This window comes from Balaenoptera physalus, assembly GCF_965194825.1.
Source record: "Balaenoptera physalus genome assembly, chromosome: 3".
In the NCBI taxonomy this organism is placed as follows: domain Eukaryota; kingdom Metazoa; phylum Chordata; class Mammalia; order Artiodactyla; family Balaenopteridae; genus Balaenoptera; species Balaenoptera physalus.
The window spans coordinates 20,880,333-20,898,403 of record NC_138890.1 but is presented as its reverse complement, the minus strand read 5'-3'; the positions used below and the strand labels follow the sequence as shown (position 1 = coordinate 20,898,403).

General features: G+C 56.3%; 1 protein-coding gene across 11 annotated transcripts; it reads left to right on the top strand.

Annotated features, from left to right (window-relative positions):
• The first annotated feature begins 4,247 nt into the window (after positions 1–4,247).
• On the top strand, positions 4,248–17,153 carry FGFR4 (fibroblast growth factor receptor 4). 11 transcript variants are annotated; one of them, XM_082455621.1, is made up of 20 exons: positions 4,248–4,466; positions 6,029–6,182; positions 6,782–6,925; positions 7,581–7,844; positions 7,934–8,014; positions 8,135–8,301; positions 8,855–8,978; positions 9,507–9,697; positions 9,828–9,966; positions 10,321–10,514; positions 10,622–10,767; positions 10,854–10,975; positions 12,497–12,607; positions 12,694–12,884; positions 13,277–13,399; positions 13,486–13,556; positions 13,790–13,927; positions 14,206–14,311; positions 16,209–16,289; positions 16,470–17,150. In XM_082455621.1, exons 3-20 carry the CDS (start codon positions 6,835–6,837, stop codon positions 16,536–16,538), a joined length of 2,409 nt encoding a protein of 802 aa, XP_082311747.1. In that variant the 5' UTR covers positions 4,248–4,466; positions 6,029–6,182; positions 6,782–6,834; the 3' UTR covers positions 16,539–17,150. The 11 variants fall into 11 exon arrangements, with proteins under 11 accessions (XP_082311747.1, XP_082311745.1, XP_082311741.1 ...); XM_082455619.1 differs by having other exon boundaries at positions 6,032–6,077; positions 16,209–17,153; XM_082455615.1 differs by having other exon boundaries at positions 6,032–6,182; positions 16,209–17,153.
• The last annotated feature ends 918 nt before the right edge of the window (positions 17,154–18,071 follow it).

Sequence of the window (18,071 nt, the reverse complement as noted above, 5' to 3'; positions counted from 1 at the left end):
ACTCAGTTTCTCTCAGTGTCACCTCCATTTTGCAAGCCACGCCAGACCTCCCCGGAGCCTGTGGGAGAAACCAGAAGAGAAAAGGGTTGGAAAAAATGGCAAAATAATAATAATTGTCAATTCTGAGTAGCAACTGTATGCTATTACCCTGTGTACTTTTTCTATATTTTAAAACTTCCTCAAAATAAAAATTGTTTTAAAAGAAAGAAATGAAGGAAAGAAGAGCAGAAAGCACAGGACTGGGTCAGAGGCTGGGGCCAGGCCTGTGCTGGAGTGGGGCCTGGGCAGGGGCTCAGGGCAGCCCTTCTGCACAAGAGCCCCAGTGTTCACTGGGCCCGGCTGCCATCCAAGAACAACATGGTCGGCACCAGGCAGTGTCTACCCCCTCCCCACGACTCTGCTCCCAGGCAGGTGAGGGGTAGGGCCTGGCCTCAGGAGTCCCTCCTGGCCCAGCCTTGCAATCCAGGATTCCAGAGCCTGCCAACCCCTGCCTTGGGCCTGGTACTTCATAGGTGCCCCAGCAATACTTGGCCAAATGGGCAGAGGGAGCAACGCCCAGACCTATCCCCCACAAACACACTCACCTTCAGGTGAATCTCCACCTTTCTGGGCCACAGTTAAGGACGGGGGCAGAAAGTAGGCTGATGTGTTAGCACCTATCAGCCCAGCTCTGCAGAGAGTCACCCTGAGCTCTCCTTCCTCTTTTTGTTTCCAAAAGAGTAGGGTTCAAGTCTCACCTCCATTGTTCACTTGCTATGTGACTTAGGGCAAATCATTCCATCTGCCTGAGCTTCTGTTTTCTCACCAGCAAAAGGGAGCTAAGGATTCCTACCCCCATTTGGCTTGAGGGAAGGATAAAGATGCAATGAATGGATAACATCTAGCCTAGCATGTTTCCTGGCATACAGTGGGAACTCAGCCAAGGTGAGGACTTCTTCCTTACTTCCTGTTCTGGTGAAACCCATTCTCTTAACTCATTCATTTCCTCCAAAACCCCTGAGGAAAAAGAAGTAGGGGGACTTCCCTGGTGGCGCAGTGGTTAAGAATCCACCTGCCAATGCAGGGGACATGGGTTCGAGCCCTGGTTTGGGAAGGTCCCACATGCTGAGGAGCAACTAAGCCTGTGCTCCACAACTACTGAGCCTGCGCTCTAGAGCCCACGAGGCACAACTACTGAAGCCCGCGCACCTAGAGCCCGTGCTCCGCAGCAAGTGAAGCCACCGCAATGAGAAGCCCGCGCACCGCAACGAAGAGTAGCCCCCACTTGCCACAACTAGAGAAAGCCCGCATGCAGCAATGAAGACCCAACGCAGCCAAAAATTAATTAATTAGTTTAAAAAAACAAAAAAGAAGAAGTAAGGGTGAGCCCAATTTTCTGGATAAAGAAACTGAGGCAGAGACAGCTAAAGACAGGATCACAGGATGGCAGGCTCCTGGGCCCCTGTTAGGAGTGTGGTGCGTGTGTATGTGTGTTTGAAAGAGATTGTCTTTGAGAGAGATTGCAAATGTAACTGGTGAAAGATTGTTTGCAAGAGAGTGAGACCATGAAGGGGAGACAGGTTTGGATGTCTCTCCCAGACCCCCTCCGCATGTCTCCTTCTGTTCTTTGTTTACTTATCTATCTCTCCCCACTACAATGTCAGCCCCTTTATCCCCGGGACTTAGAGCAGTGTATGCCATATAATGAACCTTCAATAAACGCTTGGTAAATGAGTGAATGAATGAATGAATGACCTTGTGAGAGAGTGTCAGACTCTGCAGAGGGTCAGAGTGAGAGGTTGTGTGTTTGGGAGGGGGGCTGGACAAATGTGTGCAGATGCGGGGGGTAGGGGCAGGATTGTCAGTCTAAAGGACTTGGGCATCTCAGGGGACAGAGATTGCACAACTTGGACTATGAAAAGCCTTATTTTGCTTTTGGCTCAGGTAAACCTGGGAAGTGCCTGGAGGCTGAATGAAAGCTATGTGGGGTCCAGCTCCTGCTGGCAGCTCACCCCACCCCCCAACAACCACATTCACTGAGGAGCCAGCAGAGGACCAGCGGTGGGGAGCTGAGTCTCTCCAGGAGTCCGGGAGGTCTGGTGAGGCCCCCTCTGGGCAGGAGGCTCCCATTTGCTGGGCGTCCCCAGTGCCAGGAGCCTCATCTTTCCGGGGTGCTCCAGCAAGGAAGGACCCTGGATGAGGGGAATCAGGACAGTTTTTAAAAGATAACAAACTATTTTCTTGGAACTCTGCTCAGTGTTCTGTAATAATCTAAATGGGAAAAAAATCTGAAAAAGAATCGATACATGTATATGTATAACTGAGTCACTTTGCTGTACACTTGAAACTAACACAACTTTGTTAATCAACTATGTTCCAATATAAAATAAAAATAAAAATAAATAAAATAAAATAAAAAGATAACCAACTATTTTCTGATTTATCTTTGGGAGGAGACCATTCTTTTGTTTGAGAAGGAAAAGGAAAAAAATAACTTTAATGGGCCTTTTAGTTATGCAAAGGAAAAGCCTCTATCTCATTGGGAGTAAGGGCAGAGAGGGCTAGACTTCTCCGCATAACAAAGGGAAAGGAAGCTGCTTCCCCTAAGGCAGTGTCTCCACCAGCCAGAGCACTGACCAGGAGGCGTGCAAGAGACCCCAGTTGAAGGGTTTCCCTTCTCCTCCAGAAGCCTTCAGAGGAGCACAGGGCTGGGACTTAATGTGAGGGTTGGGTAGAGGTCAAGGGTCGGCTAACTAGGACATGCTCAGCAGAGATGTGCGTGCAGGTGAGGCAGACCTGAGCCTAGAGGAGCTTGGTAGAGCTATTCCGGGTGCACCTATTGTGTACCAGTCACTTGAGATCTAATGGTGTGGCCTGCAGGCAGTTCCTGCCTTCTATTTACAGAATTAACTGTTTAGTTACAATTTTGGAACATGTGATGAGGAATTAACAAGTCCTAAATAATCACAGCTAACATTACAAAGCAAGTGCTATATGTCAGGTAGTGTTCTAAAGGCTTACACATAAGAACATGTCTACTTTTTTTTTTCTTTTTATTGAGGTATAGTTGCTATACAATCTAATATATATATATGCCACATCTTTTTTATCCATTCATCTGTTGATGGACGATGCTTAGGTTGCTTCCATATCTTGGCAATTGCAAATATTGCTGCTATGAACATTGGGGTGCATGTACCTTTTCAAATTAGTATTTTCATTTTTTTCCATATACACCCAGGAGTAGAATTGCTGGGTCATATGGTAGTTCTATTTTTAGTTTTTTGAGAAATCTCCATACAGTTTTCCACAGTGGCTGCACCAATTTACATTCCCACCAACAGTGTGTGAGAAGAACATGTCTACTTTTTGCAACCACTTCTTGAGGATGATACTATCATTATACCTGTTTTACTGATGAGAAAATGAAGACACGGGGATGTAGTAACTTGACAAGGCCACGTGGGATGGTGCTGAGATTTGAGTCCTGCAATTTGTGCTCTGAATCACTTCACTCTCTGCTTCTTTCCCCATGCTCACAGGAGAGGAAACGTGGAAGAGGAACTGGCAAGTTAAGAGGGCTTCTTTGGGGACATGAGCTGAGACCTAAGAATGAGGTGGAACTAACCAGACCTAGAGCGGAAAGCTCATCCCAGGAAGCGGAACCACATGTGCAAGGCCCAGAGGTAGGGTGGGAGCAAGGAAGAAGTGAATGAAGGCTTCATCTGGAGACGTGGGCGGGGCCAGGTCATGCTAAGAGTCTCTATAGGAAACTATTGGGAAGTTTTGAAAAGATGGTTGTGGTTGGTACAGTCAGATTTGTATTTTAAATATCACTCTGAAGGTTGTGCGGAGAACGGATGGGAGTGGGGGCAGAGGGGTGGTCTGTATGACGATTGCGCAGAAGACAGAGGAGCCAGGTTAAGACAAGGTCTGCGGAACTGGCAGCTCTGGACTGCTGGGTCTTGTCCCCTGGGAGGTGAAGAGCAGGGGATGGAGCGATGGACTAGAACTTGGAAGCCAGGCCTGGGTGGGGCAAAAGAGGCGGAGTCTGAAGGGGTGTGCCAGCCGGGATTGGGCTGGCCCCCTAGGGTGCTCGGCGCATTTGGGTTCGAGGAGTGGTCTCCAGGTGGGCGGAACGCTGTGCCACCCGCTATCAGGAGCTGGTCTAGGTCAGGCGGGACCAGAGATGGGCGGGGCGCTGGGCTTTTGCAGGCCAAGCAGCTGTCAGGATAGAGCTGGTCCAGGAGGGGCGGGGCCCGAAGTAGGTGAAACCCGAGGTGGGCGGGGCGTTGGGCTGCCCGCGGCCACGCCGCTGTCGCGGGTGCATTCCTGGCTCTCCGGCCGGGGGCTGAGCAGCTCCCGAGCGGAGTCTTCGGTTCCCCTGGGCGCGGGGGTAGGGGCTGGCGGGAGCTGGGACCGGGGCCACGGAGGACCCGGGTGAGTCGGAAACTTGTGCCGGGAGCGGGGCCATCTGGAGGTTCGAGGTGAGCCGGGACCCTGTGCAGGCCCAGGCTGCGCTCCCAGCCGCCAGGGGGCGAGCGGCGGCGGGGCTCCGGGAGCTGACCCCTCCCAGCACTGGGAACCTGGGCGTCCGCTCGGCGAGGGGGTGAAGGGGACGGTAAATCAGTAACCCGCAGCGCACACAGGGCCTTTTGTCCCGCTCCGTCCAAAGAGCACCCAGGCCGCGGAGCTGGTTACTCATTGCCCACCGGGGCGGGGGCGGGCCAGCTGTCCCTGCAGCTCCCTTCAGGACCCGCTGACAGGCACTTCCCCTCAAGGTGGCCGGGTAGGTGTGGAGGAGGAAGAGCGCGCTGGTCCCTCTGCTGCTGGACCGTCTGCGCGCCCCGAATAGAGATGAGGAAGTTGAGGCTCCGAGAGGTGCAGTCATTTGCCCAGGCTCCCCAAGCGCTTGAGTGCGAGAGGCTGGAGAACACAGGACTACTTTATGCCAGAGTCAGGCCCTTCGACCCCACGTGCAGGGCAGTCGGTCGGTCAGCTGCAGCAGGTGACCCGACTAAGGTTCTGAGGTCAGGGTAGCCTGGGGGTGGGAATAAAATCCCTGGGCCTCCCACTCCACTCCCAATCCAGAGAGCTGCCCTCCCTGCAGAGCAGAGCAGAGTGAGGGGATTTCACAGAGACGGGGCAATGGAAACCGGGGGTGGGCACAGAGACAGTGGCATCTGAACCAGCTGGAGAAGTGGGGGCAGAGAGGTATGGGCAAGAGAGAAGACATGCCCGGTTTGGAAAGCCAATGGCTTCCCAGTGCTGAAGAAGCTGACTGTGCAGCCAATGAGATTGACAGGGGCGGGGAGGGAGGCCTTGGATGCTGGATAAACAGTGTGGACTGGATCCTGCTGCACACAGCAGCCATTAAGGGCTTGTAAGCTGGTGGGTGTTGGGGGGTGGGGGGCGGAACATGGCAGACTTGTAATTTTTAAAACACTGCTGGAGAACCCAGGGAGACGTTTGCAAAGGCCCAAGCTAGAGATGACCATAGCGTGCTCTGGGTTCAGGCAGGGAAGGTGAGATGGACTAGAGAGGGATTGGACAGGTTGTGCTCCAGCTGCGGGGGCAACCCAGGGAAGAAGCAGTTCAAAGGGGGAGATAATGGCTTTGGCCAGGACAAGCTAAGTGTCCCCTGCCTCAGAACCAGAGCTGGACAGGGGGGCAGTGGCTGAGGAGAAAGGGTGCAGTGGAATTCCCGGGCAAGGTGGATCCAGAGACACCAGTGCCACCTGACTGTTACCCAGCCCCAGGTGACAGCCAGTAAGCCCCTGGGACTACACTAGTCACCCTCTTCCCCTGCCAGCTGAGGCTCAGTTTTGAGTGTTCCTTTCAGAGGATGGAGACATCGTTGGTGGCGTTTGGAGGAGGGTAACTAGATGGGGAGGGAGTGTACATCACACCTGACAGGAACAGCACCTGCAGCGGAGGTGGCTGGCCGAGAGCAGACCAAGGGTGACAGTCATGGGGACGGGGAAGGGGAAGAAAACATTCCAACATTCTGTGTGCCCAGCCCTACATACATTCTCTTTTCTCCTCAAAGCAGTCCTGTGAGGACAGCAGCCCAGAGAAGGACAGGGACTTGCAAGTTGGTAAGAGTCAGGATTTGAAGTTGGCTCTGTCAGACACTGGAGTCTACATTCTTTACAAGAGCTTGTGTGCCTCTGACGGAGCTGTGGGGACACAAAAAAACAGAGGTAACCCCAGAATGCAATTCTGGTTCAGAATGAGGAAGAACTTTTGCTTGCCATAGAATGTACTGCCTTGTTAGTAGTGAGCAACCTGCCACTGCAGGTATCCAAAGCTGGTCATGGAAATGTCAGCAATGCTGTAAGGAGCGGGGGTCAGATCAGATGACATCCAGATGCTGAAGTTTGGCCTTGTATTATATTTCAGATTATTTTTTCGGGGGGTGTTGCTCTTCAGTAATAAATTCATTTATTCAGCAAAAAATAAATTATGTGTGCTGAGAGAGAGCAGAATACGTGTCTCCATTCTCTGCTTCCTTCTAAGGAAAGAATCCCAAGCCTGCCCTTTTTGTGAACTTGTGCCGGGGTCTCAGCAGGACCCAAGGAGAGCAGGAAGCCCAGCCCCGGCCCCGCACCACACAACCTACTGTGGGGAGGCCTTGGGCTCTGACAACAGCAGAGCTGGTTCTAGTCTCTGCCCTGACGCTGCCTAGCAGGGGCTTGGACAAGTCGGCATTTCTTGTCTCAGTTTCCTCATCTGCAAGATAGCGGCGTAGCGCCAACAAAGGTGCACGTCTAGCACGAGTTCTTTGCCCTCTCTGTTTCAGGAAGGCAGTCAGTGGGAGGCCCAGCCTGGGTCCCTGTGAGCAGCAGGAAGGAGATGCGGCTGCTGTTGGCCCTGTTGGGGGTCCTGCTGGGGGCACCTGGGGCTCCAGCTTTGTCCCTTGAGGCCTCTGAGGAAGCGGAGCTGGGTATGGCCTCTAAGATGGGAGAGGGTGGCAGGGGTGGGAAGAGTGGGCATCAGGAGGGGGCTACTGGCTGAGCAAGGCTGGAGAAGATCCTGGCCCAGGCTCTGAGGAGGTGGCAGCAGGGCAGGACCAACCACTGAGACTCAGTGTCTGGCTCCCAGCGAGCATCCACCTATCTCTGTGTCCACAAGAGAGACTGGCCTTGCAGGGTGCAGGGCCCTGAGGTGGGCCGCAGAGCTGGTGGTGAGCCCCTTGGCTGTGTGTGTGTGCGTGTGTTGTGTGTGTGTGTTCTGTGCGCTGGGTGTGTGGCTTGGGAGGCCCAGCCAGCATGTGTGGTGTATGCACTATGAGTGTGATGTGCCCCAGAGGTGTAGGCGTGTGCCCTATATGTGGCACCTGTAGCATGTGCCTTGTGTGTATATGTGTGTTTCTTGGACAGTGGCATGTCCTGTCCAGCATGTGTGCTACGCACCGTGTGTGTGAAATGCACCAGAGGCGTGGCATTCGCCCTGCACATACCGTCTGTAGCATGTGGTTGTATGTGGAGGAGCAGCGGAGTCCAGCATGTGTCGAGGGATGCTCCTGCCATGAGTGTGCAGCATGTTCTCTGTATGCAGGGGGCTGACTCAGCTCACTGACCTCTGCCCTCGGCCCACAGAGCCCTGCCTGGCCCCCAGCCCGGAGCAGCAAGAGCAGGAGCTGACTGTGGCCCTTGGGCAGCCTGTGCGGTTATGCTGTGGGTGGGCTGAGCGCAGTGGCCACTGGTACAAGGAGGGCAGTCGCCTGGCACCTGCTGGCCGGGTACGAGGCTGGAGAGGCCGCTTGGAGATCGCCAGCTTCCTACCCGAAGACGCTGGCCGATACCTCTGCCTGACACGAGGCTCCATGCTTGTCCTGCACAATGTCACCTTGGTTGTGGATGGTAAGGGGGTCTGGCAGTGGCTAAGGGGTCCCTGGGGAGAGAAACTCTCTGTCCTGGGCCTCAAATGCCTCCCTCTGTCCCTGACATAGACTCCATGACCTCCAGCAATGGTGATGAGGACCCCAAGACCCACAGAGGCCCCTCGAATGCGCACATTTACCCCCAGCAAGGTCAGTGTGACTCCTCAAGGACTCATTCCCCTGCCTTCCAACTGGTCACTGAGAAGAGATCTGTGTGTAAACAGGTGGTCCTCCTGAGGGCACTGAGTTCTCCCTTCCCCTCCCCGCCAGCACCCTACTGGACACACCCCCAGCGCATGGAGAAGAAACTGCATGCAGTGCCTGCCGGGAACACCATCAAGTTCCGCTGTCCAGCTGCAGGCAACCCCACGCCCACCATCCGCTGGCTCAAGGATGGACAGGACTTCCATGGGGAGCATCGCATTGGAGGCATTCGGGTGAGTCTCCGGGTTCCCCCACCGGTCCCCTCAAGTCAAACCCACAGTTCTTTCTCTACTGAGGAAGGCAGCTGCAGGGCCCCAGAAGGAGCACTAGACTGTGGACTTGGACAGCTCTGGTTCAAGTTCCCACTCTGCCACTCTCTGGCAAGTGACTTAACCTCTCGACCTTAGCAACTCCATGTGTAAAGTGGGAAGGATCACTGACCAGCAGGTATTAATATGCTTTAGCAACTCATTCTCATGATGAGACCCTACAGGGTCAGTTCCAGGCTCTAGTCTCAGAGGAAGCTGAGACTCAGAGAGGGCAAAAACTGGTTCAAGGTGGCACAGCTCAGAAGAAGTAGAGCTAAAACTCAAGGACTCGAACTCACGGCTCAGATACTTCTTGGGGCCTTCTCCTTTGTTCCAAGGTCCCTAGCCTTGGCGTGGCCTCCCCAGGGCCTAGAGAGCTTGAGAAGACCCCCGCGGGCAGAATATAGCCTCCTCATGCTCTGGTCCCCTGGATGGGCATGGTTCGGTGGCCCCTCATGGACACTTCTCCTGCTCCCAGCTGCGCCACCAGCACTGGAGCCTGGTGATGGAAAGCGTGGTGCCCTCGGACCGTGGCACATACACCTGCCTTGTGGAGAACTCTTTGGGCAGCATCCGCTACAGCTATCTGCTGGACGTGCTGGGTGAGCGGGCGGGCGGGCGGGCAAGGCGGTGTCAGGGTGGGAGCCCTGACCCTGCCCTTAGGTGGGACCCAGTCTGGCAGGCAAGATGGACTTTTAGATGACTCACTCAAGCTACTCAAATTGCCCAGGTGGGTCCAAGAGAAGCACAGGGGATAATGTGGGCTTGGAGGAGCAGGGCTCGGCTGAGGGGAAACATGGGAAAGACATCTAGGCAGAGAGCACAGGCTGAGTAAAGGCCCTAGGCATAAAGAACACAATGCATTTGTGCGGACGTATATGCCTGGGGTGTGGCATTTAAGCAGAGAGCCAGGCCTGGAGGGTTTTTGAGTGCTAGGCTGAGAAGTTGTCCTTGACCCCAAAGGCAATGGGGAGCCATGGAAGGTTTAAACAGTGTAAGAAGGGGATGAACAAGGTCTGAGCTGAGTATCGGGAAGGTCCCTCCCTTGAGCTGGGTGGGAGGCTGGAGGCAGGTGACCAGGGTGCTTCTGTGGGTGCCTGGTCAGGGCTGACGGCCCGGCCCCGCCCCAGAGCGGTCCCCGCACCGGCCCATCCTGCAGGCGGGGCTCCCAGCCAACACCACAGCTGTGGTGGGCAGCGACGTGGAGCTGCTCTGCAAGGTGTACAGCGACGCCCAGCCCCACATCCAGTGGCTGAAGCACATTGTCATCAACGGCAGCAGCTTCGGTGCCGATGGCTTCCCCTATGTGCAAGTCTTAAAGGTCCAGTCCCTGCCGGCACCTGACTCTACCATTCTCCCACGGGTGGTAGGGAGTGGTCCCCAGCTCCCTTCCTGGCCGCAGTGTGGCCCCAGGCCCTGCTGTGACCCCTGAATGTGTCCCCCTTCCCCAGACAGCAGACATCAATAGCTCGGAGGTAGAGGTCCTATACCTTCGGAATGTGTCTGCTGAGGATGCAGGCGAGTACACCTGCCTGGCGGGCAACTCCATCGGCCTTTCCTACCAGTCAGCCTGGCTCACGGTGCTGACAGGTGAGCTCCTGAGGGGGGCTGGGAGAGGCTGCGGGATTCTGCTGTGGTTCCACAGGGCTGTGACCTGTTGGGTAGATAGTCTTCCTTGGCCTGTGGGGTCTGGATTTGGGATGTGGTGTGTGGATGTGTGTGTTTGATTCTGCTTGTAGCGGTCCCTCTATGCGTGTCCACATGTGACTGTCCGTGTGACTCTCTGGGGTGTGGGTATGCGGGACGGGGTGTAAATGCAGTTTTCTTGGTGTGTGTCCCTATGTATGTTGGGAGCCATGAGGGCCTCAGTTAGAGGGAGTGGGGCCAGCCATCTGATCACTGACTGGTCAGTTTCTGTCTGTGTGTATGTCTCTCTGTGGGCAGAGGAGGATCTCATGTGGACGGCAACAGCGCCTGAGGGCAGGTACACGGACATCATCCTATACACATCAGGCCCTCTGGCTTTGATGGTGCTCCTGCTTCTGGCCGGGCTGTATCGCAGGCAGGTGCTCCTCGGCCGGCACCCCCGGCAGCCTGCCACTGTGCAGAAATTGTCCCGCTTCCCTCTGGCCCGACAGGTACCAACCATGCTGTCCCCACCTCTGTGTCCCCGTAGTGAGGCTCTGGGCCGGCTTTCCTGCCTCAGCTTGGCTTCAGCAGACAGACCAGGTCTCTCACTTTGCAGTTCTCCCTGGAGTCAGGCTCCTCAGCCAAGTCAAGCTCGTCCCTGGTGCGGGGTGTCCGTCTGTCCTCCAGTGGCCCCCCCTTGCTTGCGGGCCTCGTGAATCTAGACCTACCTCTCGACCCACTGTGGGAGTTCCCCCGGGACAGGTATGCGGTGCCGAGTGAGGGTGGGGATCAGACTCTGGGCAGGAATGATGCCCTGATGGCTGAGGCCTCGTCTCTCTCATCTGCAGGCTGGTCCTGGGAAAGCCCCTGGGCGAGGGCTGCTTCGGGCAGGTGGTGTGTGCAGAGGCCTTTGGTATGGACCCCATCCGGCCTGACCAAGCCAGCACTGTGGCCGTCAAGATGCTTAAAGGTGAGTTTGGCAGCCTGGGGGAGATCCGGGGGCCTTGGGAGTAACAGACGGGGCTCTCAGTGCTAGCGGGTGAGCACTGAGGGCCAAGAGAGGCTACCCGATCCCACCCGTGGGCCTGGGGCCCAACTCTGCTGCTGACCCTGGCAAGTCATTTCTGAGCTTCAGTTTCCTCACGTGTCACATTGGGTAAATAATAGTCCCTGCCTCCCAGCGCAAGGTTTGTGGAAAGTGCCTGGTGCCTAAAGTCTTAACCATTGGGATGATGATGACTACAAGGGTTTAGGGTGATGGGTTTGATACCCCGTGTCAGCCTTGGCCTCAAATAACCTTGTCAGCCTTGAAGGCCTCCACCTCATTCCCCCATGATTCCCCTGCAAATCACACCCTCAGCCTCCCCCAGGCCCTTCCCAGGTCTGTCCCCCTGTGTTCACCACTGTCTTGGAGAACAGCCCAGGCAGCAACCCCAAGGGACTCAGAGCACACCTGGGACCCACCATCGGGGCCTCTTGCTGCTGTTCCCCAGCCCCCTCTTTAAGAGCAGCCCAAACCGCTGTTCTGCTCCCCCCGGCCCCTCGTCTCTGCACAGCTGGGGCCACCTGGCACTTTCTGGGAGGCAGGGATTGAGAAATGTGCATTGTGAGGTCTGGTGGGGAGGGTATGTCATTGGCCCAGGGCCACAGGTCAGCCCTGGGGGCTCAGCCCCTGGTCCTTAGCCTTCTCAAAAGAAGCTGGAGCAGTGTCTTCCTGGCCTCCCCATCTGCGCCCCACTGGCAGCTCCCTGAATTCCCAGGCCAGATGGACGCCAGGCCTTGGTCAGACAGACCTCAGGTCGCCAGCCCGCTTCCCGCCCCCGGGAGTTCTCACCCCATTCAGGGAGTAACACCAAGCCCTCCAGACAGAGAGCTTCCTTCCTGTTCAGAGCTCTTCCCTCTCTCTCCTGTTTCCTGGTCCCACTCACTGGCAGGCCTACCACTTTTATAGTTTTTTTTTTTTTTTTTTTTTTATTTATTTATGGCTGTGTTGGGTCTTCGTTTCTGTGCGAGGGCTTTCTCCAGTTGTGGCAAGCGGGGGCCACTCTTCATCGCGGCACGTGGGCCTCTCACTATCGCGGCCTCTCTTGTTGCGGAGCACAGGCTCCAGACACACAGTCTCAGTAGTTGTGGCCCACAGGCCTAGTTGCTCCGCGGCATGTGGGATCTTCCCAGACCAGGGCTCGAACCCATGTCTGCTGCATTAGCAGGCAGATTCTCAACCACTGCGCCACCAGGGAAGCCCCCCTACCACTTTTAGATCCTTGATCTTGTTGCATCCTTGCAACTGCTATGAGAGTAGGGCACGATCCATTGTCCCGTTTCATACAGGATGATCCTGAGGTTCAGAGAGGTTAAGAGATTGTTTCAAGGCCACACAGCCTAGCAGGAATTCAGGCCCAGACCTCCCTGACTCTGAGTCCAGGGCTCCGTGTCCTGTCCCCAACCCAAAGTCTCGCTTATGTAGTCACCCTGGCTGTCATCCTTACAGACAATGCCTCCGACAAGGATTTGGCAGACCTGGTCTCTGAGATGGAGGTGATGAAGCTGATTGGCCGACACAAGAACATTATCAACCTGCTGGGTGTCTGCACCCAGGAAGGTGGGGTTGGGCAGGGCTAGGGACGGGGACGGTTGGGATGCCGAGCCACAGCCTCAGTAGCTTCCCTGTACCCCTCGCCTCTGTAGGGCCCCTGTACGTGATTGTGGAGTGTGCCGCCAAGGGAAACCTGCGGGAGTTCCTGCGAGCCCGCCGCCCCCCAGGCCCTGACCTCAGCCCTGATGGGCCTCGGAGCAGCGAGGGGCCACTCTCCTTCCCTGCCCTGGTCTCCTGCGCCTACCAGGTGGCCCGGGGCATGCAGTACCTGGAGTCGCGGAAGGTACAGGCAGCGGGCAGCACTCTGGACCACTCCAACTGCCCCATCCCCACACTTTCCTGCCCTGCATTAAATGCCCCAACTTCTCCCTCCCCTTTTTCATTACCCTGTGTTCCTGAGTCCTTCTGTAACCCCTCAGTCCTTCTGTACACAGTTGACACTGCATATCCCCATTCCTTCCTCACATACTCCCTACCACACAGGTAGGAAGAGGCAGTGCAGGAGAGAGGGTGTGGGCCCTGAAGTTAGTTGGCTTAGGTTTTCCCTCTGTGAATCTTGACTTCCTCATCTGTAAAATGGGTGGATGATCCCTACCCCCAGGGTTACTGTGAGGTCCTGTGTGCCTAGCTTCCAGCTGTGTCCTCATAAACCTAAGACCCCTGCCCTGCCCCCAGTGCATCCACCGGGATCTGGCTGCCCGCAACGTGCTGGTGACCGAGGACAATGTGATGAAGATCGCTGACTTTGGGCTGGCCCGTGGCATCCACCACATTGACTACTACAAGAAAACTAGCAATGTAAGGGAGGCAGGGCAGAACTCAGTAGGGGCGGGGCACCGGGACCTGTGGGATTTAGCAGCAATGTGCACTCTTCTCCCCTCCAGGGCCGCCTGCCTGTCAAGTGGATGGCACCTGAGGCCTTGTTTGACAGAGTCTACACACACCAGAGTGACGTGTGGGTCCTAGAAGCTGGGGCCTGGGGTGTCTGCAGGCGATCATTATCCTACCCCACAGAAAGGGCAAAGCTCTTGCCCAGGGTCGCACAGCCCTGGGACCTGAATGGGACTAGACTCTAAAAGAAACCTTAATCCCAACCCCCATGGTGGATCATAGCTGTGGGGTCTGCCATCCTAGTCCCAGGGGTAGGGAGTGAAGCTGTGCCCTGCTGAGCCTGGGTTCTGCCTCCAGGTGGTCATTTGGGATCCTGCTGTGGGAGATCTGTACCCTCGGGGGCTCCCCGTACCCTGGCATCCCAGTGGAGGAGCTGTTCTCGCTGCTACGGGAGGGGCATCGGATGGACCGGCCCCCACACTGCCCCCCAGAGCTGTGAGGCCTCACCCCACTCTACCCCGCTTTCCAGTCCTTCGCCTCTGCCCTGACCTTGACCTCAGGGCCTGGCCATAGAGAGTGGTTAGCACTAACTCACTGTCACCACCTCCTCCTCAGCCCAGCAGGGAGGTCCTGGCCTGGTACCCTTCCACTGAATGGCCTCACTTACCCCACGTCAAACCCTACCCCTTCCTCACACCCCCCACCCAGGGCCGTGAGGTCCCCGCTCACCCAGGCCTGAGGCTCCTTCTGACACTCCCCCACACCTCTCCCAGGTACGGGCTGATGCGTGAGTGCTGGCACGCAGCACCCTCTCAGAGGCCCACTTTCAAGCAGCTGGTGGAGGCGCTGGACAAGGTCCTGCTGGCCGTCTCTGAGGAGGTACTGTGCCCCTGTTGTCCCAGGACCCCCCTGTGCCCACTGCCCTCTGGGCCTTGTCCCACCTGACCACCAGGGCTGACCAGCACTGTTCCCCGTAGTACCTCGACCTCCGCCTAACCTTTGGACCCTACTCCCCTGCTGGCGGGGACGCCAGCAGCACCTGCTCCTCCAGCGACTCTGTCTTCAGCCACGACCCCCTGCCCCTGGGGCCCAGCCCCTTCTCCTTCCCTGGGGTGCAGACATGAGCAGGGGCACAAAGTTGTATGGGCAGGCCGGCCAGCAGCCTTGGGCCTCCTGGCTGAGCCGCAAGCTGGTAGTGCTTGACCTTGGCACCCCCAGGCCCTGACCTAAAGGCACTGTCCCAGATCTCTGGTTCTGCTTTGGGGAGGTCTGTCTTTGGTCCTGGGGTCCCTAGTTGAGACTCCTGCTCTGGCCTCTGGGTCTCAAGCCAGAGTTCAACCCCAGTCTCAAGGCCTTGCCCTTGCCTTGGAATCATGGCCCCAGTGTTCTAATGGCTTGTTAAGGTTCTGCTTGGCCTCCTGGGCCTTGGTACTCGGTCCTTGTTACAGGGCTTTGGTTGGACCTGGCTGTAAGGCTGTCCTAAATCTCCCCACTTCCCTACACCAAGAAAGGTCTTGGGCCTCTGAACCCCATTTCCCCAGGCCTCCCCTGCCTCCCCTCTGCTGCTTATCCCAGCATCTCGGTGGAAGGAGCACTGGCCCCTTTGCTAGCTGAGAGGCTGGAAGCCTGCCAAAACACAGAAGCAAATGGCCTTTTATAAATTATTTTTTTTTTGCAATAAACCACTGTGTGCCTGCCTGGTGTCTTCCCTGCAGCGGGTGGAGGGGGAACAGAGTGGAGAGATCCCCGAGCTGGGAGTTTTGCCTGGGTGACACAGACTGAGGGCTCCATGCCCGGCCGTGGGTTTACATCCACCTCCAGCTGCCTCAGGGTGGACCCAGGAGCCTGTGTGAACCTCTGTCTTAGTCTGTCTTACCAGCACCATCTTGTATATGTGATAGTGTGAACGAGCGCTAACGGGCAGAGGAGTCCACGCGGCACCACCCACTTGGCAGGACTCCTGTACCCTCTGCATATGTGTATGTGTGTGCGTACCCTGGGACTGTCCCCAAGGGAGCTGGCAGCACCCCTCCCCCATCTGCTCAGCATTAACCAAGCTGACCGTTAACACAGCGTGAAAGCCTGAAACTCAGCTTCGAGGCTGCTGCCCGCTCCCACGCTCTGCGGCTCAGGCTGGGGGCTTGTGGAGGCTGTGCCCGCCCCGTCCCACCCTGGCCAGTTTCCCAGGCAACAGCTGGTTGCCGCCTGGCTGGGCTGCAGCTGTCTCTGCCTGCCTGGTCCTCGCCTGGGGAGGCCATCATGGCCCTGTTCTCAAACACCCTCTTGGGGGTGGAGGGATCAGCTTCCCAGGGCTCTGAGCCTGGAACCTTCTCCAGCTCCATCCCAGTGGTTACTGCTGCTCTTCAGCCCCTGAATCACAAGGAGATAACAGACCCAGTGCCTGGTGCTCTTTTCTGCCCTGCCCTGCTGGAACAGGGGTGCCCATCCAGGACACATCATTTGTGGAAGCTGCCTGGATTGCCCCCATGGCCTCCCAGGGGGTGGTGGCTGAAAGTACATACAGGGTCAGAAGGGACTGGATTTAAGGATTTGGGACTGGGGCCATCCTGGAAGACTGAGCAGCAGCTCATGGCCATGCTTCTCTTCCTACTCCAGGTCTCCTGACACACCCACTGTGCCCCCTCTGCTTCACCGTGTCCCAAATTGAACTACTCATTTTCCCCCCAAAACTGTACCTCCTCCAGGACGCCCCATCTCAGAGAAAGCACCAGGCCTAAACCCAGGGAGTCATCCCTGACCTCTTCCTTTCCCTTAGGAGCCCTGTTCCCTAATGGATGGAGACAACACTGGACTTGGAGCCAGGAAGTTCAAAGCCTGCCACTTCCAGTGCGCCAAGGCCAGTGCTCTCACTTCTTTGAGTGTCACTCTCTTTGCCTATATGAATGGGGTGCTCCTGCCTTGCCTACCTCCCACGGCTTAGGGTTTAGGATGAAATAGGTCTTGGATGAGCACTTGCTTGGGGAAGGACGCCCTGCAGAGTTCACACGGGTCATGCCAAGTGTTTCACTAAGAACAGGTGCTTGGGGCTTCCCTGGTGATGCAGTGGTTAAGAATCCTCCTGCCAATGAAGGGGACACGGGTCTGAGCCCTGGTCCAGGAAGATCCCACATGCTGCGGAGCAGCTAAGCCCGTGAACCACAACTACTGAAGCCCGTGTGCCTAGAGCCCATGCTATGCAACAAGAGAAGCCACTGCAATGAGAAGCCCGCGCACTGCAACGGAGACCCAACGCAGCCAAAAATAAATTAATTAAATTAATTAATTAATTAAAAAAAAAAACAGGTGCTTGGCCTTTGCGGTGGCCCTGAGTGTCCCCCTCCCCGCCCAAGGTCTCCTCCATCCCCTTCCCTCCCATTCCCTTGCAGGTGGCTCTACAGGCAGCTTCCAGCTCTTGGCTTATGCTCCCCCTGCACTCAAGAACTCCCTCTGGCTCCCTGGAGTCCCCCCAAACTTTCTGACTGAGCCCCAATTCCCACTGGGGTCACTGGCCAGTGACTGTGTCCTTCACCAGCCTAGCCAATCACAGGAGAGGCAGATCCCTCAGAGCCTGCCTGGGGAAGAAAAGGGTTGGGAGGCTAAGAGCAGTGTGTAAGGACAAGAGGATGACAAATGAGAACCCCCACTTTCCACTTTCCCACCGTGAGGCCACTGCTGTGCCAGGCTCAGCCACCCACCACTCTCCCTCACCACAGCCTCGCCAGATAAAAGATTAGTATCCCCAGTTTAATGGTAGAGAAACTGAAGATGTGATGGGCACAGGGTCACAAGGATTAGGGTCTAAGGAAGGAGATGAGTTGATCTCCCCAGCCCAGGTTCCCGGCAGGTCCTGTATACATGGGAGACTCATCAGAGTGACAGGGGCAGCTGCCGCCTGGTAGATCCTGGGGTCCAAGAGGGGCTCAGCTGCCCACCCTGTGCCCCCTCCCTGCTAGCATCCCTGGCAGGCACGTGCTTACTGGGGCCTTTCCACATTCCTCACAGCCCATGTCAGAATGAGACAGATGCTACTAATTCCCCCGTGCAAGCTTTGCTGCTCCATCTCCCCTCCCCCAAGCCTGCTCTGGGCATCATGGCAGCACGTGGAGCCCGACCCCCTTGGTCTGCCTGGGTTCTGAGCAGCTTCCTAGCTAGTGACGCCCGCCTCAGGAGCCTTTCCGAAAAGCACTGGGTCACCTCCGGACTCTACCACTTGCTGGCTGCTTGTGTCAGTCAAGGCTCTGGTGGGAGCAACAGATAGACAGCCACTCAGATGTCAGAAGCCAGAGCCAAGGGGCAAGAGGCTGCTGGGAGGGAATCAGCGCCTGGGAGGGAGGGGCAAGCTGGCCACAGTGTGTGTGTGTGTGTGTGTGTGTTGCTGTGACTGAAGTTACCCTCTCTGAGCCTGAAACACAGGAACGACAACATGCCTTGGGGAGTGGTTGTAAATGTTCAGTCAAAAATGGCTGTTGCATGGGGATTAGGAGGGAATGGCCCCCAGGCCTGGGTTGCCATGATCTCATGCCCTCTTTGTGGCAGCCCTTCCCAGGAAAGCATTCTTGTCCCCATTGCCCAGATGAGGACACTGAGGCTCAGCAGGAAGTGACTGGCCCAAGGTCACATGGGGGCAAATGGGAGAGTT